Below are 26,643 nucleotides of genomic sequence, written 5' to 3' on the forward strand. Positions count from 1 at the left end.
AGGGGAGGAAAGGCGGGGGGTGAGGGTAAGGTAGATGGTGCCACTATAAAAAGTTATAAAGATCAACGCTCTATAAATGATAGGATAATAAATTTTCTCTCTCTCTCTTTCTCTCTCTTTTACGCATCCACCAAAAAAAAAAAAAAAAGTCTTTAAGTTTTTTTATCCAGGAAATATAACGGCGACATTTTTTTTTTGTTTTTTTTTTTCGGAGAAGTTTTTTTTTTTATTATAAAAGAAGAGAGAGAGAGAGAGAGAGAGGGGGGGAAGTGAGGAAGAAAATGTTGATGGTGGTGGTGGTGGTTGACGCACACAAAAATGAAGCGAAAAAAAAATTTCTGAAAACGTTTTAAAGAGGGAAAGAGAAGGAAAAGAAAAAAAAAAGAAATTAAAAATTCTTATGCTGCGTGTTTATTTTTTCCTCCTTAAAAGGGGAGAGAGGTGAGGGGAGGAAGGAGGAAAGAGGGAGGGAAAACTTTCCAAAACCTTCTTAGGGTTTACCCTGGAGAAAAACAAAAAAAAAAAAAAAAACAGTCATTATTTATTTACTTAACGTTAATGAAAAAAATTTTAACGGTTTTTCAACAAGAAGAAGAAAAAGAAAAAGAAAATTCGAACGTCAGAATTTTTTTTTTCTTCTTCCACTTTTTTTTTTCTTTTCTCTTCAAAAAACAAAAAAAAAAAAAAAACGTTTGCCGCGTTTTTAAGTGACTCGTTTAAATACTCTATGATTAAAAAATTTCTTTATAAAATATTAATAATGATAATATTTACGACGACGACGACGATGACGAAGGTTAAAATGACAGAAAAGAGAGTTAATGGATAAATATTAAAAGTAATTACAAGGAATAGAATTTTAACGTGGAAGGAGACGTGTAGAGGTTCCATACGGTACACGACGCAGCGTAGTAGTAGTAGTACATTTAGATAAGAATGCAATTTAAAAAAATAATAATAATAATCTTTTTTTATTTTTTACACGCGGGAACGTTTCGAAGATTGAGAGAGGAATGGGAAGAGGGGGAACGGGGAGGAGGGGAACAAACAAACGCGCATGTACAAACGTTCGTTCGTGTACAAATGAGAGAATTTTATCAGTTAGAAAATGGAGTTCATAAATTTTTTTTAAATCCGAGTCCATCAACAAAACAACAAACGAAATTCATTTTAATTCCGTTTTCGTTAGAGATTAAGAAGTGAAATTCTGTTCACGAAGCAGATTTTTTTTTTTTTTTAATGTTTCTAGTCCCACGTTTTATTTTTTTTTATTTTTTTTTTCACAAAAGAAAATTTTTCTTTTTTTTTTTTTTTTATAATTTTAAATGAAAACAATGGGGAGAAGAAAAGTAAAAAAAAAAATTTTTTTTTTTTTCGACGTTTTCATAAATGTGACAAATCACGTATTTTTACACGTTCGTCGTGATACGATTCCGGCAAAACCGGAAATGAATGAAAAACTGCTTACGGTTTCCGATTCGATTCACACTTTTCTATGAAATTGTTTAGTAATTGTTTTTATTTTATTTTATTAATGAAACGAGCTAAGTCAGCAAAAAAAAAACGAAACGAAACGGATTTTGTTGTATCAAGGTTGAATAATAAGATGTGCGAACGTGCGAACCTACGCACGTGCGCACGCACGTACAACGAACATAAACGCACAAAACGAAAAATCATGGCGACATTCAAAAGGTGTTGATAGAAACGTTACTTTGTGTTGAGAGGTGTCGGGGAAAAAGGAAAGAGCGGGAAATTTGACAAAAACGATTTTTAAATCGAAATTTCGATTAAATTTCGATTTATCGAATGGTGGATAGAGAGGAAAAAGGGAGGGGAAGGGGAGAGAAAAAATAAATCCGTATCGAAGTCGTGTAATTAATATTTTGACACTTTTATTATGCCGAGTCACATTTTGTAACGACTAAATCGTTACTATTATTATTATTATTATTATTATTATTATAAAATTTGACTTTTTTCTTCTTTTCATCCCCTAATTCGAACGCCCTCCCTCCCGTTCTTTATTCGTATTTTTTGGAACGTGAAAAAAACTTTTGGAATCTTTTATTTTATTTTGATATATTCGTACGCATCTCACCTGCCTTTTTCTGAGGTTTTTTAATTTTTGTTTCAATTATTATTATTATTATTATTCTTTTCTTTCTCTCTCTCTCTCTCTCTTTTGTAATGTGTCGAAAAAATGGTTTTTGAAAAACCTAAGGTCAGGTCATTCTTTTGTGATCTTTCCCAAAAAAAAAAAAAAAAAAAATTCATTGGAAAATATTTTTTTTTCCACCCTTCCTCCCTCTTCTCACCTCCCTCCCTCCGACATGTTTAATAAATTTTAATTTTATTTATTTTTTCCACGCCACGACGGCGGCGACTAATCATTCCACATGCTTATTATTATTATTATTATTCCTATGTTGGGTTATAAATTTTTTTTAAATGTAATATCGAAGCCTTTTATTGATTTTCAATTTAATTATAATTAAAAAAAATTTTGTACGCGTTTTACGTCTTATACTCTTTTGTACGCGCGTACACGTATTACTTATTATTATATTCTTTTAGTGTGTGTGTGTGTGTGTGTGTGTTGAAGAATTTTTTTAATTGTTGTTTGTTTTTCATTTCCTTTTCCGGTCCCCTCATTCTCTTTCTCTCCTTTGATTCCGATAAGATTTTTTTTTGTTTGTGATGATTATTTAAATGTAAAAAATCAATAAAAAATTTTTAGTATTGTTTTAAGACGAATGTACGTTTCAAATATTCTTTCAAAGACAGAGAGAGAGAGAGAGAAGAGAGGTAGAAAAGAGAGAGGAAAAGAGTTAGGGAAGATAGAAACAAAGAGAAAAAGGTACAACAGAAAGAGAGAGACAGAGAGGAAAGACACAACAGAATGTGAGAGATAGTGAATGAGGAAGGCACAGAGAGAGAGAGATAGAGAAAGGTAGGGAAGAGAGGAAAAACATAGAGAGAGAGACAGACAGATAGACAGACAGACGGAGGAAAATAACTGAATTTTAATTTTTTGAAAAACTCCATAAATTTTTATTTATGATTGTCCGTTAACATAAAGGTCGAATTGTAGTAATGATAATGATAATACTAATACTAATATTAATAATAATAATAATAATAATAATAATAATAATAATAATAATAATAATAATAATAATAATAATAATAATAATAATAATAATTCAGAGGTTTTGTTTTTCGTGGGAGAAAAAAAAAGCTAAAATTCGTTTATAAATCAAAAAAAAAAAAAAAAAAATTGGCAATCAAATAAAAAAAAAGGGGCCAAGAGAGAAAGAGAGAGAAAGAGAAAGAGAGAATGATAAAACGATGTTTGAAAAGAAGAAGGTTGTAATTACTTTCTCGCGCCAAAAACAATCGGAAAAACGTTTTTGAAAAATCGAAAAATCATATCGGGTTAAAAGAAAAAAAAAAAAAAACAATTAAAAAAAAAAAATTATCGTGGAAATAGATTTATTTTCGTGTTGAATATCATCGTGATTCTTTTTTTTTTTTTTTTTTTTTGCTTCTCCCCCACGTTTTCAATTACGTTAATAATAATAATAATAATAATAATAATGATAGGTATTTTTTTTTTATTTTTTAATTTAAATTTAATCCTTTCGAGTTTTTTGTTGTTGTTTGTTTTTATTAAAAATAATAATAATAATAATAATTTCGCGTAGAATTAAATCAACTTCGTAAGACATTCTTCGCTCGCATTTAAACAAACTCACTCGGAAACGCAAACAAACAAACAAACGAACAAACGAACTAATAAAGGTATTTTTAAAAAAAATTTCGACCACCTCTGGTCGTCGTTTCCTTTTTTTTCTTTTTTTCTTTTTTGAAATTTTTTTTTTTCAAAACGTTTGAGAAACATATAATAATAATAATAATAATAATAATAATAATAATAATAATAATAAGTTTTATTCATTAAAAAAAAAACAAAATGGCGGGTTTTTATTTTATTATCGTTGGCGTACATGATTCAAGTTCCCGAACTTTTACACGAATATATTCGCATAGTGTATAAATATATCATTACATCATCGTTAAACCATTTCCGGTTTTACTTTTATTGTAAAATGTAAATAAAAAAAAAAGTAGACGTTGTTGATTATAGGATGCGTGCGTGTGCGTGTGCGTGGAATTAGTCGATGGAAAAGATTCGAAAGGTACAAAATAACTATAAAAGAAAAATGTAGACAACGATTCTTTTGTTTTTAACAAAAAAAAAAAAAACTAATTAAATTATTCGTTTCTTTTTTTCTTCGCGACGTGCGACAACCATTAAAAAACCGATTTTCCAAAAAAAGTTTTTTTTTTTTTAGATTAAATTAAATTAAATTAAATTTTTTCTTTTCTTTATTTTCATTATACAAATGAATGATGATTACGTCGCGTTTTATTACTATTTTTTTTAGATTTTTTTGATTGGTTGATTTTTTCTATGACGTCATACGAAAACGAAATCCTAAATGCGATGATACTGAATGCGTACGCGTAGTTTGTACTCTTGGCGAATCGAATGGGAAAAATGTTTTTGTTTCTCTATGGAATTTTTTATTTTATTTTGTTTTTGTTTTCGGTAGTAATAATAATTATAATGATGATGATAATGATGATAATGATTTTTCTGGTTTTTTTTTTTCGATAGAGATAGAAAACAAACGGTTTTATTTCTATTTTTAAATTTAAATTTAAATTTTGGCGCGTTTTTTTTTCGGTTACAAAAAAAAGTCGAACGTCTTCGTTTTGAAATTCGGGTACATCCGGATTGGTTCGTGTCCAAAATATAATTTACCGGATATTTTTTTTCGTAGAAATAAAATTTACTTATCGATCAAACGTGATTGAAAAATTAAAACAAATAAAGTTTAACGGTTAACGTTTTTACAATTACTGCCAACCGCACGCGCAAAAAAAAAAAAATGTCGACGATTTTATTTTATTTTTTTCTTTAAAATAAAAATTTCACACCGGAAACCGCGAGGTGCGATGATGATGATGATGGTAATGATGACATTTAACTGTGAAAAAAAAAAAAAACGATAAAAATCTCGAAAAAGCGAGTCTATTTACACTTAAATAATTTCATATCCGTGTAATGTAGTAATAATAATAATAATAATAATTACACGACGACGTAGACGACGACGAAAAGTGCGAAGAAATTTTTTATAAAAAAAAAAAAACGCAGAGTCATATCGGTATGTTTAAACGTACCGAAAATATATATAAATCTCGATAAAACTCGAGAATATGCGAGAACTCGAAAGAAAAATATCTCGATATCGTTAAAACTCGAGTAAGAAACTCGTAAAAAAAAAAAAAAAAAAAACGTAAGCTAAACGTTAACGATGACACGATGATGATTTAAAAATTTTTAATTATTTAAAAAAAAAACGGTTTTACCGGCTACCGGTAACCGTTTGTTTGTCGCACGTAACAAACAAACAAACAACAAACAAAACCCGACGAAAATAAATTTATGAAGAAAAAAAATTTTTTTTTATTGAAGTCAAAAAGGAAGAATTTATGAAAAAGGTCCGTCGGTCGGTGGGTCGGTCATTGTTCGGGGGGTAGGCGCGGGGGGTTTCGTGTGTACGTTTTTAAATTTAAGGGGTGGTTGTGGCATTAGAATCGTCGTGATTCTTCCCGACACGAAATAAATGAAGTCATTTAACAATATTTGACGTTTGAATGAATCGTTTGTATAACGATAAGTTTAAAAATAAAAATTTCACGGAGGGAGGAGGGAGGGAGGGAAGGTTTTTATTGAATGAAATTTTTATTTTATTTTTCTTACCCCAAAGAAAATTTACCTTTTGTTATTGTTATTGTTATTGTTGTTGTTGTCGAAAACAACAATTTTGACCGCGTAGAATTAATGACGTCGTCTTCGTCGTCGTCATTTTACTGGAATAAGTCTGGAAAAAAAAGAATAAATGAAAAATTATTATTATTATTATTAAGTTTCGGTGGTTACGAAAGAAAAAAGGAACGTGGTACTAAAGATACGCCTAGGTCGTATCGAAAATATATATAACGTGTGACCTCATTGGAAAGAAACATTATTCTGGAACATTCCAAAAAAAAAATGACCGTTAAGACGTGTCTTTTGTGGAAAACGAGTAGTGGTAGTAGTTCTGATTTAATAATTTATCGTTTTGAATTCAAAATTTTATAGCGACGACCCGGTTTTAAAACGAATGTTATAAAAAAAAAACGTTTTAAATCGTTTTAAACGTGGCATTAGAAATGATGTACAGTCAGTTAAAAAACTGACACGTTTTTTCCTTCCTTTGCCAACAACTTTATTATTATTGAAAAAAAAAAAAAATTGAAATTATTGTTTTTGAATTTTTTTTTTTACGTATCGTCGTGGTTTTAGATTGAATTCGTACGTGTAAATATCGATCGATTGGTCGACATCTGTAAATGTTTTTTTTATTTTTTTTTGAAAGCATGGGAAAATAATCTACCCTAATTTTTTTTTTAAAAAGGAAAATTTGTTACACAAAAGGGATTTTCTAGTTATTGTATGGTGCTTGATCGTAAGTGGAGGGGAGCGGGGGGAGCGTGGGGGAGGAGGATTGCCAATAATTGAACTTACGTCACTCTCTTGAGATTTCAAAGTTGGTTGCTCTTACGTGGGAGATTCAATTAAAATCAACGCGTAGTTCTCTCTCTCTCTCTCATTAAATCTCTATGGATTTTCTTTCCCTCTCACTCTCTCGCTTTTTTTCTTCTCCTCTCGGTTTTTTTGTGAAATTTCAATATCACTAAACCTTTTTTTTTTTTTTTCGACGACGATTTTGTATTATTTTCAATTTTAAAACAATAGCACGTGTCATTAGAAAATTGCACTTTAATTATTAATGGATTTAAAAAAAGAAAAAGAGGATGACTTAATTTAATGGGATGCGATGAAACGAAAGCGGCGGCGACAATAATAACTTAAAAGAATAATTATCAACCGTAAAATTAAAACTAAATTTTTCTAATGCCACGAATAAAGAAAAAAAAGGTTGGTGGTGGTGGTGGTGATCGCGGCGGCGGTGGTGGTAATAATAATTTCAATTTTAATCAATTTTTTACGGAATCGATAATATTTTAGATCGAACGTGACGAAATCGAATTTTTTTTTTTTAAATTAAAAATTTTTTTTTTTTTTTGTTATTCCGAGTACCTGAAACGAATAAAAAAAGGAAGAGGGGGCGGCGGTGGTGTTGGGGGGCGGGGGAAAGAGGATGTGAGAACGTTAAGGAGTAAAATGATATTGGAAAAGAAAAAAAGGTAATTTTAGGTTTTGCGTTTATATGGGCGTAAACACCTTAAAATTGTCAAAAAAAAAAATTTTTTTTTGTTTCTGAACGCACACACACACACCTTTTGCAAACATCGCCGTTTCCGGTTCTTCCTATTGAATTTTTTGTCGAATCAGGTTGCGAAAAAAAAAAAATTCTCTATTATTATTATCATAATCGATGACGTGAAAGCGATCGTAATTCGATGAAACGTACTCTGACCTGATTCGACCCTGAAATGAATTTTTTTTTTCGAAAGAACTGTTTCCGTTTTTTTGTTGTTTTTTTTTTTTATCTTCTCGATTTCTTTTTTTTTTTTGTTTCATCTCTCAGGTACAGATGTTATTTCCAATACAATAATAATAATAATAATTTATTCTTCTACTTTTTCATCTTCTTTATCTGTTATCTTTTAACGTCGTCATTATTATTATTATTATTTTTAGGTTAATAATTTGACTTCCGGTTTTTTTTCATTTTGGTTTTAATAAATAAAAAATTGGTAAAAATGATTTTACGATCGGGGGGAAGGGGGGGGAAAGATGAGAAATTAAAAAAAAAATTATTTTCATTGGTGCCAACTTTATACGATCGTCTTGTTGCATAATTTTTCCTCTTTCGTTTCGTTTTGTAAAAATGGTTCGTTAATAGTTTTGACGCCGTACCAAAAACTTTTTTTTTTTTTTTTAAAAAAAAGGTTCGACAAGTAAAAAGGACAGAGAAAAAAAAAGGTTTTTAACAAACACGATTCTTTCATAACGATGATGATGGAATTTCGATGTAGTGGCGTGAAAAAAAAAAGAGACAAAAAAACATTTAGAGTCGTCTAAATCCACGACGCAAAAAAAAAAAAAAGGTAAATAAAAAGAAAATTTTTTTTTTCGGTATTTAAATTGTATTCTGCCCCACGAAAACTATATAATTAGTTTTTTTTGAGTATACGTTAAAATAGTAGTAGCATCATCATTATCATTTCAACCCAACCCTCCTCTTCCTCTTCTTCCCTCTCCTCCTCATTCTCCTCCTCATCTCTCAAATAACACGGTTAAACATAAAAATTAATTATATATTTAATATAAACGTGTAATTCGGTTTACGTTTCGGTAGCCGTCGTCATTATCATCATCATCATCATCATCATCATCGTGATAAAAATTTTTTAACGTTTACAATTACTCCCTTTCCCTTTACCCCCCCCCCCTTTCCATCCTCCTCTTCCACCTCCTCTGACTCATACCAAGTAAAAATCGATCGTTTTTTAATGATTGGCTACCGAATAATAACGATGATTTTTTTTTTAAAGTTTATTTTCTCTATGGAAATATTTTCTACTCTCTCTCTCTTCCTCTCTCTCTTTACGAAACGAATCGTTTTTTTTTTAAATTGTAATTATTATTATTATTGTTTCTAAGGGCATATAGACGTCGGGGGCGCGGAATGTTTTGCGGTTGTAAGAAGTCATAGAGTAAAAAAACTTTTTTTTTATTTATAGTTCGATTTGTTGTGTGCGATTATGGAAAGAGAAACAACGAAACGATTTTTTAGATATAATTTATAATTATTGCAATAATTTTTTTTTCGGGAGAGAGAGAAAGAGAGAGAGAGGGTGAGGGAGAGAGGGAATAATAATGTCGGTTTCAATGGCGGCTTAATTGTTAATCCAAAAAAAAAAAAAATCGAATGTAAATTGATATGATGAATACAAATTAATGCGATCAATTTCTCTCTCTTTCTCTCTCTCATCCTCCCTCTCTCTCTCTCTCTCTCTCATGTGTCATTAGTATTATAAAGAAAATCCCTTTTTGAAGCCACAAATTGACAACAACCCTTTCTTTCATTTCGCGACGTGTACGCGTAACCAAAACTCGAAACAAAAAAAAAAAAAAAAATTTTTAAATGTTGGCCATATGGGTTTAAAAGGGGTTTGTGATGACGTCATAAGTGCGTGGTGGCAAACGGTCACCGACTCGAGTCCTTGTTGTAAGGGTTGTTTTTCATCCGATTCTCCGAAGCAGAAGATATATATATTTAAATTTAAATATTCGATTATTTATGTAATCGAATACGCGGCGTGATACGTAATAATTAAATTCTAATAAGATTTTTTTTTCTGGAAAAATCCAAACGCCATTTTTCTTTTTTTTTGGAGAAAAAAAAAGGAAAAATTTCGAATTGAAATCGATGGATCGATTAAAAAAAAAAAAAAAAAAAAAAAACAAAAAATTTTACCCGGAAATTTTTCGGAAAAAAAAAAATGTTGGTACGCATGGATAAATTTTAAATCATCAATCGGACGAATGATAATGATAGTGATAATAATGATGATGATGATTATTATTATTATTTTCAACGGATCGTGATTTCTCACACAAATATTTTTAACAAAAAAAAAAAAAAAATCGTTTAAAAACTTTTTATTCCTTTTTTTTTTTTAACGATTCGATTGTTCAATGAATCGAATAACGATTTTCGATAATCGATTAATATTATTATTATTATTATTATTATTATTATTATTTACAATTTAATAAAAATCTGTCCGATGAAAACCCATACATACGATGAGTAAAAAAAAATTTTTTTTGCGTGTGTCTCTCTCTCCAGTTTTCTTTTTTTTCTTCTCCAGATTTGTTTTCTAGGTCTCGAAAATACCTCAGATCGATTATTTCGATACTCGAAGCGATAATTTATTACAGATCGTTCTCGAAGTCGTTTTTTTTTTTTTTTTTTTTTTCAAAACGAAATGGTTTGTCATTCGTGTAATTATGCGTCCGGTTTCGTTTTTTTGGCTTCCGGTAAAAAAAAAATTCCATCGACTCCATTTTTTTTTTTTTTTTTTTTTTTTATAAAGATTTTAAAAAAAGAAAAATAAAATTTCTGTCGTCTGCATTTAATTTTATCATCAAATTTCTCGTAAATAAAAAAATAAAAGCGCGAAAAGTTATCATAATAATAATAATAATAATAATGACGGTGATAAGAGAGAGAGAGAGTAGAGAGAATGAAAATGATTAAAAGAATATTATTATTTATTAAATTAATTTGATCCGTTTTATGTCGTCAACTTGAAATTTAAATCACGTTACTGCCACGTTTATTATCATTATTATTCTATCATCAATTTTCACGTTTTAAAAAATTTAATTTGAAAAAAAAAGGAAAGAAAAAAAAGGAAGAGAAAAAAGGAAAACTTTTTGACTTTTATAAAAAAAAAAAAAAAAAACGAACGGATTAGAGAGAAAGAGAGAGGAAAAGAGAGAGATAGAGTATGTAGCGGAAAATCGTTTAAAAAAAACGTGAAAAAGATTTTAATAATAATAATAATAATAATAATACTTTTTTCTCTCGATGTGGAAAAAATAAACCGGAAGAACGGAGACCCGGAAAAGGCCGAATAAAAAAAATGCTGGAGAGAAAAAGAAAAAAAAATGAAAACTCGTGCGCGTGCGCGCGCTCCGAAAGAATTTTTATTTTTTACGATGATGACGTCATTAATTACGTCATGGAGTTGGAGAAACATTCGAGGATTGGAAAATTGATTAATAATTTCATTTATTAAATCCCACAGAAAACAACCGAAAAAAAAAAAAAAATTGGTTAACGCGTCGGTCATTTTTTTCTTTTTTTGTTCGGTTACGATAATTGGGGAGGGGCGAAGAGGGGAGGAGAAGAGAGAAGGGGAGTAAAGGGAGGTGAAGGGAGGCGAGAAAGAAAAAGAAATTTAGAAATATATAAGTGAAAATTCTTTTTTAGGAGAAATTTTTTTTTTATTTTCTAAATTAAATCTTTTGTCTTTCGATTTGTGTTTATTATTATTATCGTTATCATTATCATTATTAATATTATTATTATTATTATCATTATTATTATTCAATTTTCACTTTTTTTTCCTTATTAGAACGATTTGATAATTATCGCTTTTTGTATAAAAACAAAAAGAAATTTTTTTTTTCAAAACAGAAAAAAAAGTGTCAAACGGTTTAAAAATAATAATAATAATAACCGTGATAATAATGATAATATTAGCGATGATAATGATGATAAAAGAAAAAAGAAAGTTTTTAAACGTTTTTTTGTTAGAAAAATAAAAAAATTTGTGAATCGAATGAAAGACAACCGTGACGTTTTTTTTAAACGGAAGTAAATTTAAATTATTGATAATAATTATTATTATTATTATCATTATATATATATATATTAAAAAAAAGAAAAATGTTCACTCGTCTTCTGCTTTTTATTAACGTTAAAAACAAAATTGAAAAAAAAAGCATTACCCGATTTTTTTTTTTGAATGAGATTCGAAAAAAAAAATTTAACGTTGATAAAAACGTGTCATCATCATCATCATCATCATCATCGAAAACAATGCTACGATGACAACGATTGATAATATAAATAATAATAATAATAGTATGAATATTTTTCATTTGGTTATAGTGCCAAATTGTTTTGAAAACAGTAACGTGTCGTAAGAATGTTTTTGTCATCGGTTAATGTCAAATCATCTGATTCATTCGAGTTACGTTTAAAAAAAAAAAAAGATGAATAATAATAATTCATTCGGTATCATCTTTGCGAAAAGGCGTGTCATTAGAAAATGTAAAAATCCTTCACGTTACATCCGGTTTTAAAAACTTCCGGGGGGAAAAACGTTTTCGAAAATAAGAAAAAAAATTTTTTTTTTTTTTCTGGAATCTGTGTTTCGAATCTGCGTGCACGCGTTTTTTGTAAAAATATCCTAAAGACACGATAATAATTTTTTAAATAAAATCTAACGCGAAAAAATTTTATATAATTGAAGTTAAACGTGTCGGAAACTAAGTTAAAAAAAAATAACGTGACCTTATACAAAACGATTCGTTAATAAGAAAAAAAAAATAATCGGGGCAGAAGAATAATGTTAAGATTAAAAATTATTATTATTATTATTTTAAAAATAAATTATTTTTTTCACAAACAAACAACATTCAATTTAACGTGATTTCGCTTAATAGAGAGAGAAAGAGAGCGTGGGAGGAGACAAATAAGGTATTGGAATCATTGCCCTATTACGTATACATCATCGGTCGGGTCAATAAAGGTCAAATCATCATCATCATCTTCTTCCACTCACCTAAATTTTATTATTATTCGGACGTTGAGAGAAAAAGGATAGAAAAAAAAGGGAAAATTAACGTGTAAATAAATAATTTTGTCGTTTGTTTTTTTTTCTCGAAAAAAAAAAAAAAAAAAAAAACGACAAACGACGAAGTAAAAACTTACGATGTGTTTGTTAGTTTCGTTCATTAGTTGTCGTCTTGGGATTTGATCCCTCCATCATCATCATCATCATCATTGTTATCATCGTCATGAATTAACAATTAACCTGCGCGTAACAGCAGGATAAATTTTATATGTTGTAAGTAAAAAGTTTATTATTACGTCGTCCTCGTCGTGGCTGTCATCGCTGTCGTCCTTTTCTTTTTATCACCACCATCATCATCATCATCCGTGATGAAAGTTTATTAATTGGAATTAATTTATCACGTTGGCAAACATGATTATTCGCATATCGTTTTGTGATGAATGTGTTTACTACTTGTGTCGAATGTGTACGACGACGTCGGCGTAATTGGTAGGGATTACGTTCGATAATCGCGAGTGAGGTGGTTCTTTACAAATGATGATAATAATAATAATGGTGGCGACGGTGACGACGACGACGTCGACGACGTTTGTCGATCCTTTTTTTCATAATGATAATCCGTAAAAAAAAAGGATTGAAGAGATTTGAAAAGGGGAATGGGGAATGGGTAAACGGGTCGTTTTGTATTATTATTATTATTATTATAAAAGTTGTTCATCAAGCATCATTAGATCCCGAGTTCTGGTTTCTGGAGATTCGTAGTTTCTCTCTCTTTCTCTTTTTTTTTTTTGTAATCCCGAAGGAGTCGTTTGAATTCTCCCTTTCTTTCCCAAACGGATAAAATCATGATATTGTTTCTAATATTAACTAAAACCTTTCTCTTACTTGGTTGTTTGTTTGTTTCTTTGTTTGTTTGTACGGAATTTCTCTTCTCTCACGTACGGAAAAGACTTCTTCTATGACGTTTCTCTTGATGTGTGTGTGTGTTTACATGACAGGTTTAATCAAATATGGCGGACAATCGATCGATCGATCGATTTGCGGCATATTCGTAACGTTTTTTTTATCGTCGTATCATTATTATTAATATTAGTAGTAGATGTGCATTGTTTGTAAATTTTTCATGTTGTTTTAGTTGTTCTCTCTCTATCTCTCTCTCTCTCTCTCTCTCCGCATTTCCGCATTTCCGCATTTCCGCAGTAGAAAATAAACCTTTTCTGAGTAAAACCTCAAAAGCAGACGCATAATAAAAAGAAAGAAGAAGAAGAAGAGAGAGAGAAAAAAAAATATTTATTACACAGTAAAAATAACTTTCTCGGGAATTTTTCGAGTAAAAAGGGAAAAGTTTGCGGTTTTAAAGTTGCCTTCTACTAATTCTTTAGTCATTTATGAGGAGTTGAAAGAAAAAGGAAGGAAATACGACGGGAAAACGGGAAAAGAGAAAGAGAGGGAAAAAGGAAAAATTTAGAAGAGGCGGGGGAGGGGAGGGAAAGGATATCCGAAAAAACCGGGTAAAAACTCTCGGATAGAGATTCGAAATATTAACTTTTTTTTTTTTTAAACTCATTCTAAATAACTTTAATTGAAAAGTTTTCGTACCTGAATTTTTTTCCCTGCCTACCTATCTCCCCTCTCCTCCTCCCCTTCCACCACTTCCCTTCGTCGTCTCCATTTATTTTCCGAAAAAATAAAAAAAAAACCGTCGAACATTTGAAAAGAAATTTTTTAATCCGTCCGTTAGACGTTTTAACATGTTTTTTTTTTTTGTTAATAATAATAATAATAATAATAAAACAACCTGAACGACTCCGTGAATTTTTATTTCGAGGTTGTTGTTTGTCGTCGAAGGTGAGACTAAAAATAAAAGAAATTTTATTTTGGGTTGATTAGTTTGTCTCCGTCATTCATTTCCATAAAAAAGAAAAGAAAAGAAATAAAAAAAAAGGTTTTTTTTTGTCTCTCTCTCTCTCTCTTTGTCTGTCTGTTTGATTGTTTGTCTCTCTTTCTCCTATTGTTGTCGTATTAAAATAAAAAAATTTTTTTTTTTTTTGTAATTCGCACGAGTTTTATCAGGTAACTTAACATCGAATTCGCATTTTTTTTTTCTTTTTATAAAAATCATTTCGTTTTATTTTTGTGCCTTGTAATAACGGTTTTTTTTTTGGAATATGTCATTGATTTAATATTCAGGTACGAAGAGAGATAGGGAGAGGGGGGAAGAAGAGAGAGAGAGAAAGGAAGAAAAACAAAAAGAGAATAATAATCCGACGTCGCATATAATTTTTTAACGATTTTTTCTTTATTCGTGGTCGTGGCAGCATTATCGACATGATGACGAGTTCATCACCAACAGACGTGGCAGCAGGACCATCAACAGCAGCAGCAACAACGTTTTTTAATATAAAATAAAAGGGAAAATATTTAAAATCCCCCGAGAGGGTTTAATATGAGTTTTATCGTGCGTGCGGGTGCGTTTTTTTTTTTTTTTTGTTTGAAAATGATAAAAACGAAAGGTTCGAAAGGTTCGAAAAAAAAGGTTTTCTCTATAAAAATTATTGAAATTTGATTTTGGGAAATTTTTTTTTTTTTTGAAACGGAAAATTGAAAAGAAAAAAAAACCGTAAAATAAAAAAAAAAGAAAATTTTGTTTCGTTTTTTCATTTTTTTTTCTATCGTCGTGAAAAGGAAGAAGAGAGAGAAAGAAAGAGAGTGAGATAGAAATAGAAATAGAAAGAAGATGATGACGATGATGAGGTGAGAGGGAGAGAGGAAGAGTGGAAACGCAAGGCGGGGGATTGAAAAAAAAAAAAAAGATTATTTAGAAGGAAGTAACCTACCTATCGTAAAGTGAAAACACGTTGATGGGAAAAATTATTTTTTCCTGACGTGTTTTTCCAATCGATATTTTAAATATAAAAAAAAATTAAGCAGACGACGAATAAGAAGCAGACGACAACAACAACAATTGATTCAATTTTTTTTTTTTATATATGCTTTTTTGAATAATAATAATAATAATTTTTGTGTTTGCGTTTTTTCGGTTGGATAATTTTCATTTTATTTTTCACATTATTATTATTATCTCTGGAAAATTTTTTTTGACGGAATAAAAAAATTTCTTATTTTGAGGTAGGCAGTCAAGGTTGCCAACAACAACAAAAAGAAAAAAATCTTTTCTTTTCAATATTTCAAACAGAATTTATAAAAAAAAAAAATTTTTTTTCAGTTTGATAATTATTATTATTTTTTGTTTTCTCCTTCCACGTCGTAGAATTTTTAATGATGTTTTTTAAAAAAATGTCGGAATTAAATTTTATTGTTAGCGGGGCGGCCATATCATTTTTTCAAATACAACAAAATGGGGAGGAAAAAAAAAATTCCAGTGGGGGGGTTTGGTTGATTTCAAACCATTATCATTATTAACATTTTCCAATGATTGATGTGCCCTGTGTGTGTGTGTGTGTGTGTGTGTGTGTGTGTGTTGGCTTTGACCAATTTCCCCACACCCTCCCTCGGTTTTCCAACATTCCCTTCCTCCTCCTCATTCACTAATTCATTTTTTCTTTATAAGTTTATTATTATTATAAAATCGATAAAGGGAATGAAAAGAAGAAGAAGAAAAAAGGAAAAAAAAAGGCACCCAAGTGTAAAAAAACTATTTGAAACCCTGTTGGACACCATCGTATGTTACCCATAAGTTTTGAAATCGAACGAACCCCCCACTGTCACAAGAAGAAGAAGAAGAAAAAGTAACCAAACCGAAAAAAAAATTCTTTTACGAAACCCTAAACGAGAGAGAGAAAAAAAATCAATTTGAAGAAGGGGGTGCGTGAGTGTGTGCGTGCGTGCGCGCGGGCGAGTTCGTTTGTTCGATTGTCCCATGAACAAACGTGACCGTTCATAGGGTTTGAGGAATCAACAATTTGCTCGATACGAAATTTCTTTAACACCCCTCCCTCCACCCCCCACACAAAAGGACGGATGAAAAATATATGGTTTCTCATTCAAAAATGAAATTTACACAATTCACACCTTTTAATAAATTATCATTATTATTATTATTATTATTATTTCGTATGCATACTACTACTACCTGTACGTGCCTTACGATGCGTTTTTTTAATATCCCCCCTTGCCTCTCTTCCTGGCTCACGAAAAAAGGCATTCACGAACATCACGATTTTCTTTATAGTAATTTACTTTGAAGAAAAAAGGTTGACGAGAAAGAAAGAAAAAGTAGAAAAAAGGTTGAAAAGGTCGTAAATTTATTGTCTTTAGGTCACCTTTCGTCGGTTTACCGGAAACCCGTAAATTGAAAAATTGAGCGAGGATTTTCATTCCCTCCCCCTCCCTCCCTTCTTCCCTCTACCTCTCCTCCCGAAAATAAAAATAAAAAAATATTGAAAAATTTATTCGGTCAATCGATTGAGAAAACCGGGGGGAAGGGGAGGAAGGGAGGGGGCAAACCGAAATTTCGTTTGTCTGTGTGTGTCTGTTTACCCGATCTGAGTCGGATTTCAATAAAACAAGAGAGAAAGAGAGAAAGGGAGAGAGGGCAGACGACAGGAGATTAAATTTTTTTAAAAACAAAAAACGGAAAAACGTTTTTTTTCTTTTTTGGAAAAATTAAAAAAAAAAAATGGCGGCTCACGACAAAAAAAAAGAAAATTCGCGAAACGATTACCTTACGATATTGTGTACGTATTTAATTGAAATTTTATTAATTTTTTCTACTTCCACGTCTCTTTTACGACATCAAAATCAAACGACGCATATTGAGGGAAAAACGTGGTCGTACAGAGATAATAATTATTATTATTAATTGCGATGAGTTTAAAATTTAAAAAAAAAAAAAATGGTAAAATAATTTTCTTCAGAGTGACCTTGAACGTGTCACAAGAAAAAAAAAATAGACGACGAGTAGGAGTAGGAAGGAAAAGGTAAACGAACGCGTCGTCGGTCATATTGTTAACGTTAATTAATTTTTTTTTTTTTTTAAATTAAGGTACGAACTAAGGAACGAACGTACGCGCAGACTCGCGTACCGTCGTCTTATCACCTGACACGACGATAAAAAAATTTAAAAAAAAAAAATTTTTTTTTATTCGTTTTGTAAATATGGCGAACGCGACGTACGCGAGTGTGTGTGTGTGTGAATATCGTTTTATTAAATATTACGGTGTGATTCCTTCTCTCTCTCTCTCATTTTTCTCGTGTGAATTTTTTATTTTTTCGTATAGTTTTTAATTATTATTATTATTATTATTATTAAACAAAAATGACCGTAAATGTTTTTTTTTTTTTTTTTAATGTTAGTTTCACGTAAATTTAAATCGCCCACATTTAAGTGTAGGACTCTAAAAACTACGTCGTGGTTTTAAATTCCGTTACGTAATCACGACGGTGGGAAAATTAGTAGTGGGGGGTGGTGGTGATGGTGGTGTTGGGGGGAAAATTATTTCTGTAGCGAAATAATACGAATTTTTAAAAAGAAAAAAAAGTTTTTTGAAATATATAAATAATAAAAAATGCATTTCTCCAGGAAATTCCGCGAAAAAGAAGAAGAAGAAAAATTTTCTTTCTCCAAAAAAAATTCATTTGAATTTTATGTACGTATAAAAAACGAATCCCTTTCTTCCTTTGTTATATGTGAGTGTGCGTGTGCGCGTGCTACCACCGAATTCTACGTAGAAAAGAGCTTAAAGTCTTACAAACCTTTCGAATCGGAATAAGAGAGAGAGAGAGAGAGAGAGGAGGGAAAATACATTCCAAAATTAAAGATATTTAAGCCCACGACTACTAGTACTACTACTAACGTAATATTATTGGGGGGTAGGGAAAACTCCCAGTAGATCCCCGGGGATCTATTTAAGTTTTACTATTACCACCACCACTACCTCTTTCTCCTCGTAAAAGAATTTATTGTTTTTTTTTCCTCCCCTCCGAAGGGTGAGATGAGGGGGGCCGGCTGTTAAGCGTTGGAATTTTTTGTCTACTCTCTCTCTCTCTCTCTCTCTCTTTTCGTACTTATTTTACAATTGTTACTACCACTACTACCATCATTCCTTCGAAAATCTAATAATTGTCCATAAGGAAAAAGGAAAAAAAAAGAAAAAAAAATCGGTATATTAACTCGGTGACTCGTCAATCGTAATTTTATAAAAACCCAGTACGAATATGTTTAGCTTATGATAAAATAAATCCTTTTTATTAGTTACTTTGTTACAAAAAGAATTCTAAGATGAATTTAACGCGTAACGATTTTTAAATGCGATCACTGATCAACTAACGTTGAAAAAATTACGTTTAAACACATTCGATGTTCTTTTTTTCTTTTCGTTTCGTTTCGTTTCCTTTATTTCCGTTGAAAAAATTTTCAGTTGAGCACGAGTCTTGTTCAGGATTTCATTCGTTGTTAGTGCGGTTGTTGTTGTCGTCGTAGTCGTTGTAACGTTATAAGAATAATATTTTTAAAGAAAAGTTTGTCGTAAAATTTTCTTTTTTTTTTTTTTTTTTTTTTTAGTAGTGAACGTTTGAATCGGGTTTTTTATTTTTTTTGGAAAACTAAAAAGAAAGTTCTGGAATTTAAAAAAAAAATTTTTTTTTGTGTGGATTTTAAAAAAAAAAAAGTGAAAATTTGTGAAATTTTTCTTTTTTTTTTAATGTAGTTTTTCACGTTAATCCGATTTTCAAAAAATAATTTAACGGATTTGTGGATTTTTATATATATTTTTTTTTCTGTTTGTTGGGATTGTTTAAAAAAAAAAAAAAAAAAAAAAAAAAAAACCAAATTTTTTTGGATTACTGGAAGAAACGAGAAGGAAGGAAAAAAAAAAAAATCGGATTATTTTTTTTACTTATTTATTTATTTATTGGAAACGAATGAAAAAATATTTGGTAAATAATATAAATCAATTATTATCATTATTATTAATAATATTTTTTCGATTGGTTTGAAATCCCGGGATTTCAAAAAAAAAGATCCCCCTTTAAAAAAAAAATTTTTTTCTTTACATTTTTTTTTAACTTTCGAAATTCGGTTAAATTATTATCATTATTATTATTAAAGAATTACAGGAGTGATAGAGAGAGAGAGACAGAGACAGAGACAGAGAGAGAAAAAAATTCGATAGAAGATTTAATGGCGCGGGAAAAAGTCGAAAAAAAAAAAGAAAATCTAATGAAAGATTTAATTAACCGTCAGATTTAATAATCGATGAACGTAAAAAATTTTCTTGTTTTGTTGTTTTGTTTTGTGTCTCTGGAGAAATTCTGGAGAAGAAAAATAATGAGTGATGTGATATGGATACGCCATCGAGTAAAGCGCGGCAATGACGACGACGACGATGACAAAAACTTAAAAAAAAAAAAAAAAAATTTAGAGACGCTTAAGGTACCGCCACAACCCCCCCCCACAACCGATTCTTCCAGGAGGTGATTACTGGAAAAAGTAGCAGATGATAGGATGATGATGAAATTATGATAAATTTCCAGGAATCCAAAAACATTTTTAACAAAACGTTTAAAAAGTAGTCGAAAAACGAAAAAATGAAAAAAATGTTTGTTGTTGTTTAAAAATAAATTTCGTACAAACGTGTGTTTAACGGTTGTTGTTGTTGTTGAAACAATCCGGGGGAGGAGGGGGTGGAAAAAATTATTTAATTTTTCTTTTGACTTGAAAAAAAAAAATTCTTCTTCTGGAAAAAGAAAGAAAGAAAGAAAATTGCCAAAAACGTTTCCTTCCTTGGATTTTACAAAAAAATTGTTTTCATTTTTGCCATCAACAATTATTTTTCCATTTCGACGATTTTCCTTCGTTCCAGGCCAAATGATGATAATAATAATAATAATAATGATGATGATGATGATAAAATAAACAACTCGAAGTCTCGAAACTTTTTTTAATTTTTTTTTAATTTTTGGATAAAAGCCGTTTGTTTGTGTGTTTGTGTTTGTCCATTTGTGTTAAGTTTGAATTGAAAAAAATTTTAGGAGAGGGTTGTAGGGTAGGTTAGGGGGAGAGGGGTAAATATGGAAAATTCCAGAGAGTTGGGGGGGATGGAAAAAAACTGTTCTTATATGATATGGAATGGAAAGAAGCGCAAAGTTGATTTTTTTTTTTTTTTCAAAGAGTAAAATTTTTGAGTCATTAAAATTAAATTATCTGGTCTTTTTGTTATGTTTTCTCTCTCTCTCTCTTTTTGCATTTTTTCCCAGTTTTTGTTTGTTTGTTTGTTTGTACTCTCGTCCGAGTTCGTTGGAATCTGCGATAATTTTTTAATTTTTTTTTTTTTTATATTTGCGAGTTAGAAAATTAAAAGTTTCCGCGAGAAAAATTTCAGAATGTTAAAACTCGACAAACGAAAAAATTTAAAACAAACGGTTGTCGTTTGTTTGTTGATTTTTTATATTATTTTTAAAGGCCGTGTTTATAAAATTTTTTTTCTTTACATTTTTTTTTTTTTTTTTTTTTTTGTGATCGGGAGACAAAGTGTAAATAAAAGAAAAGATACGATGATAATTTTTTACGGGAAAACAAACGATGCGGTTGTTGTTGTTGTTGTTGTTATCGTTTTATTATAATTAATAATTGAAAAATTTGCTTTATTAATATTAACGAATTACGATATCGATTCGCTTCATTTTTTTTTATTTATTTCTCCATCACTTTTTTTTTCTCCCTTCATAATCTCTTTGGCGGTTTTCTCTCTCTCACTCTTTCGATTGTTCGTTTGTTCGTTCGTTTAAACCCTCATTCCACCCTCCCCCTCCCTCCCGTTTGAATGAAATATTTAAAACGTTTTTTTTTTTGACAAATTACATATCGATTAACTGGCACAGTGAGTCGTTATATAAATAAATACGCACAGGTTGTTAGGGCAACGTTGAAACTCTAACAAACAAACAAACAATAAACGGAACACAAAAAACTCGTTGGCACGATTTCGTTATTTTTTTTCCTCTCTGTATCCACGTTAATTTAATCAATCGTTGGTCGTTTTACCAACCACCCCTTCCCCGCCCTCACCCTCGACTTCCCCCCCTAAATTTGAAAAATCGGTTGGAAAAACAAAACCAAAAACAAAAAAAAAACGATTGTTTTTTTTTTGTTTTGTTTTTCTTCCGCCATTTTTTTTTCCTTTTCCAGCTTTTCGATGTTTTTTTCCTCATTTGCCCCCCTCCCCCCTCTCGGCAACGCCAATCCCCTACACAAGATTCTTTTTTTTTCCAGACGTTTTTCCAAATTATTATTTTATTTCTTTTAAGTTTGTGATTGATCATTTCGTGTCTGGAGGGCTTTTCTTTTTCGTTTGTTTTAATTATTGAAATTTTTTATGGGAGGGAGAGGGAGGGAGGAAGGGAGGGATGGAGGGGAGGGGGAAATTAGCGGGAAAAAGAAAATTTTAAAAATCTGTTATTTTTTTTTTTTACAAATAATTTCAGAATCGTATGACGTTTTTCAGAAAATCTATCGAATATTCGATTTCGGTTTGATGTTGTTGTTGTGGTTTGTTGTTGTCGTTGTTGTGTGGTTGTTGTTGTTGTTGAATGCCACATTTAAAGATTAAAAAATTTTTTCGTTGGAAAAAAAAAATAGAAAATTCCGTCGGTAAATTTTTCTTCAGGTTTTGTTTTATCATTTATTATTTTTTTTTCTTCCCCCCGCCCCCTCCGACAAAACACTTTTATCTCTTTTCCGTTTCCGGTATTTCTTTCTTTCCTTTTGTATTTGTCATCATTATTATTAACTCAAGAAATTTTATTTATTCATTTATTTATGTTTTACCGTTGATAAAAAGTTTTTGTTTTGTTAAAAATTTTTTGGCGACAAAAGTTACGATTGAAAACAAACGCGCACTACTTTTTTTTTTTTATTATTATTTTCACGATTGATAAACAAACAAACGGACAAACAAACAAATATACGTAGAAATTTAATCGAACGAAAAAAAAAAAAAACATTTTTTTCTCGTGACTTCAAAAAAAAAAAAAAGAAAAATTTTTTGTTGTTGTTTGTTGTAATGGGAAACTCACGAACGCGAACGCGAAAAATTGTCGCACGTTTTATAAAAAAAAACGTGCCACGTTTAAAAATCCCCCGTAATTTATTATCATTATTATTATTATTATTAATAAAATTTTTTTACCGTTTGTTTCTTTTTTTTTTATATAGAACGAGAAACGATCGACGATGATGATGATGATAATAAATTAAAATTAAAAAATAAAAATAAAAAAAAATTTTTTTACACTTTCTAATTTTTTAACAGGTACGACCTTTTAAAAAAACAACCTTGAACGATTCAGTTATAATAATAATAATAATATTGATGATTACGATGATGATGATGATGTACATTGCCATAATATTAAATAATAAATGCCTTAAAAAGGCTAAGGTTACATAAAAAAAAAGGCGTTATAATCGAAAACATTCACTCCCACCTTGTAATAAATCGAAGGTTTTCATCATCATCATCATCATTATCAGCATCATCATTATTATTATTATTATTATCGTTATTATTATTATTATTATTTTAAATTAAATTTTCGAACCTGGGAAAATAGAAAAGTAGGTAAAAAAATAGGTTTTTTTTTTTCATTTCATTTCGATACGATAACTTAATGCGATTATTATCATTATTATTATTATCACGATTATTATTATTATTATTATTATTATTATTGAAATTTGGGATAAATGAAAATTATTATTATTATTATTATCGTCATCGTTCGTCGAAGTCGTCGTTGTCGTCGTCGTCAATACGAATAAAAGAAATTTCTTTAAAAAAAATTGTTTACGCTTTTTGTTTGTTTGTTTGTTTGTTTGTTGTTTGTTTTAAATTCGTTTTGCGGATGAAAAATAATAATAATAATAGGAAAATAGAAAAGAAAAGAAAAATTTTTTATTTATTTATCGTATATATAGAGTCGTCGGGAAAAATCAGGGAAATGAAAAGGTTCGGAAGGAGACGAGATGGAGGAGGAGGAAGAGGAGTAGGGAAAAGTCGTCGGGGGGTAGAAAATAGGAGAGGGAAGGGAGGGGAGAGGGTTTTTGTTGAAAAAGGAGACATTTTTTGTTGTTGTTGAAATAAATACATGAAAGAAAATAAATATTTTTTTTTTGTGTGTGTGTGTGTGTGTTCGTTCCACGATGAGAGTTTAACTTTTCCTTTTTTTTCCATTTTTTTTCCAGAAGCTTTTCCGTCGGTTATTAAATTTCATTTTTTATATATTTTTTTTGTTTCTTTATCCTTTCAAACGAAATAATAACGATGGGGGAGATTACGGGGGGGGCGTTTTTGGCGTTTTTTAAAAAAAGAAAGAGAATTTTCAGGCACGATACGGTTCGATGTTACACGTCGATTTGATGTTTACGAAGCAGCCCTCCCCCAACCTCCCTACTAATATTCGGTAACAGAGACACGTTCGCCGCCCGCGAATAAATTGAAATTTTATTTATATATATATAAAATTTTCCGGTTACGAAATTGAATTTTTTTTTTCTATTGACACGAACACGAAAAGGATTTCGTTTTTTTGTTTTTTAACAAAGCGTCAGAAACGTTTTGGAAAATTTTTGTTTAAAAATTATTTTCATTATTATTATTATTTTTAATTTTTTTTGTTTGTTTGTTTCAGGTTTCGTGATTTTTCCAAACAGGAACGTATCCAGGAAAAATGATATGATATATATTAAAAAGTGAATCTATCGATCCGTTTTCGTGTGTTTAAAAAAAAAAAAAAATCAAATCGTTTTGCGACGATGGAAAAAATGACAATATTAACGAGGATTGGATTTTGGTTGTGTTTAACGGGATCATTTCCGGTTTCGTACACTTCTCCAGTTAGTATACAAAATGGCGGATACGAAGGGATCGTCGTTGGTATATCGGAAGATGTGCCAAATGAAAATTGTCGGACGATCATCGATAATCTAATGGTGAGTTTTCTTTTTATTTTTTCTCTCTTTCGTTTGTTTGTTTCGTGCCACGTTTTTTCCCTTTAAGGTGATTTTTTTTTGTTTCATCGCGTGTGACGTTTTTACATCCCTTTTTAAAAAAAATACCTTCCAGCGACTGTCACTGGAATCGGTTCCCCAGTATTGGAAATTTATATTGCGCGTGAAAAATTTGAAAATTTTTTTTTTATTATTTCCACGTCCGAATTTCACTTTTATTATTTCTCATCATCATTATCATCATCATCATTGTTTTTTTAAGGATATTTATTTTAATTCGTTTTTCGTGGTTTTAGACACTCGCTCGTTCTTTTGCTTTCTCTCTACCTTATTCGGATTATATTTTTTATTAAAGAAGTTCGGGGGGGGGGTTTAGTCGCGTGATTTTCTCCAGTCACATTCTTACTATCAGTAGTATTTCTACGTAAAGAGAGAGGAGGGGGGCAAAGGGGGGAATGTCGCCGTTTTTTAAAAAAATGCGTTTCTCTCTCTTTTTTTGGCGGTAATAAATTTTTTCAGGTGCGAGGTTCGTAATTGAAATTTTTTTTTTTTCGTTTTCACCCGAAAGCAAATTATCATCATCATCATTATTATTATTATTACTAAATTTAGTTGGAAAAGTAAACCAGCTCATGATGAAGAGATGAATCGCAAAAGACAAACAAACAAACAAAAACATTAATTGAAAACAATAATAATAATAATAATTTCTTTTATTGTTTTTTTTTTCGGTAAAATTTTTGCTCGAGCGCTGGAGAAAAAAAAATTCTCTGGAACTCGTGACTGACAAAGTTAAAACTTTTTTTTTTTGTTTGTTTGTTTTCGTATCGGGGTTTTAGAAATTCTAAATAAATTTTATTTTTTTTTATCGTGATGATGATGATGATGATGATGAATAGGCATAATCCGTTGATTTTTATTAATTTTTTTTTTTATTATTTTCCTCCTCGAACTGGAACATTCGATGAAATTTTCATTATTATTATTATTTGGTTATTAAATTGTCACGTGATTTTTTTTTGAAATTGTCATCGTGATCGTGTCACGAATTAAAACGATCGACCGTGACCGTGAGTTTCATTCATCTTCGAGAAAAAAAATTTTTTTTTTTTTTTGTTTTCCGGAGTCTCAATTTTCCAGGTTGAAATTATTTACGTTCAGGTATTTTAAACAAAAAAAGAAGAAGAAGGCGTGGAGGGGGAGGGAAGGGGAGGGAACGAATGAAAAAAATGTTTGAACGATATCGTCGTAAAAAAAAAGGTCAAAAAATGATCGATACCCGTTACTTAATCGTTAAACAAGAATGTTTCATTGATGTGTGACGTCACAAAACTCGTCTGTCTCTCTTGTTCCTTCCGTGTCATCATCATCATCATCATTATTATCGTGATAAACCGTTATTGTTAAAGATTCTGTGCCACGTTCCAGTTACTTATTTTCGATCGTTCATTTGTTTGTTTGTTTCCTCATATGGAATTATGAATTTCTAATGATAGTAAAAACAACAACAAACAACAACAACTGCCAAAAGGAGAAAAAAAAAAGTTTAAGACAAATTAGTGGGTTAATGGTTTTCTATGTAAAAGAGAGAGAGAGAGAGAGAAAGTGAATGTGGAATAAGGAGAAAAAAAAAAGAAAACAATACGTTCATTAAGAGGTCGTAAATCGCAAAGATGCGGCGGATGTTTTATTAATTACGTTGAAAAAATGTCGTGGCAAAAGAAAAAAGTATTTTTTTTTTTTAATTTTTATACGTCGTCGACGCGTTTCGTAAGGGAATATTTTTGTTTTTTTTTTTTTTCGGATCTTATATCCGCCGACTTCCGACTCATTCAATTTTTCGTTAAACACGGTAGCTCATCGAAAAGTTAAAGACACGACGCGAAATAAAAAAAAAAAAAAACCAGAAAAGTGAGTTTTTTTTTATTTATTCATTATTTCTCATTAATTAAATTAATTGGATAAGGTATCGATTTCCGTTATTATTTTTAATAATATTCTATCTGATTCCACGATGTTTTTTTCTGTCGTCGTCGTGCTTACGTTTTTTTTTTTTTTTAAATTTTTTTAACAAACTCGAATGAATTTAAATAATAATGAAATTTGTTTTTTGTGATTGACGTTGAACGTGGTACTAAAAAAAAATTTTTTTTATTCTGCGTCCACGTTATTTCGTACGAAAAGTAGGTTTATCCGTTATTACAACAAAGCCG

General features: G+C 30.2%; 1 protein-coding gene across 1 annotated transcript; it reads left to right on the forward strand.

The window, feature by feature from the left end:
* Positions 1-24,244: 24,244 nt before the first annotated feature.
* Phum_PHUM570090 (uncharacterized protein) lies at positions 24,245-24,783 on the forward strand (the record flags this gene model as incomplete). Its single annotated transcript, XM_002432070.1, has 2 exons — positions 24,245-24,412; positions 24,727-24,783. The coding sequence occupies 2 exons, from the start codon at positions 24,245-24,247 to the stop codon at positions 24,781-24,783; spliced, it is 225 nt and encodes a 74-aa protein (XP_002432115.1).
* Between the last annotated feature and the right edge of the window lie 1,860 nt (positions 24,784-26,643).

The sequence above is a fragment of the Pediculus humanus genome, genomic scaffold (genome assembly GCF_000006295.1).
Source record: "Pediculus humanus corporis 1103172108302 genomic scaffold, whole genome shotgun sequence".
NCBI classification, from domain to species: domain Eukaryota; kingdom Metazoa; phylum Arthropoda; class Insecta; order Psocodea; family Pediculidae; genus Pediculus; species Pediculus humanus.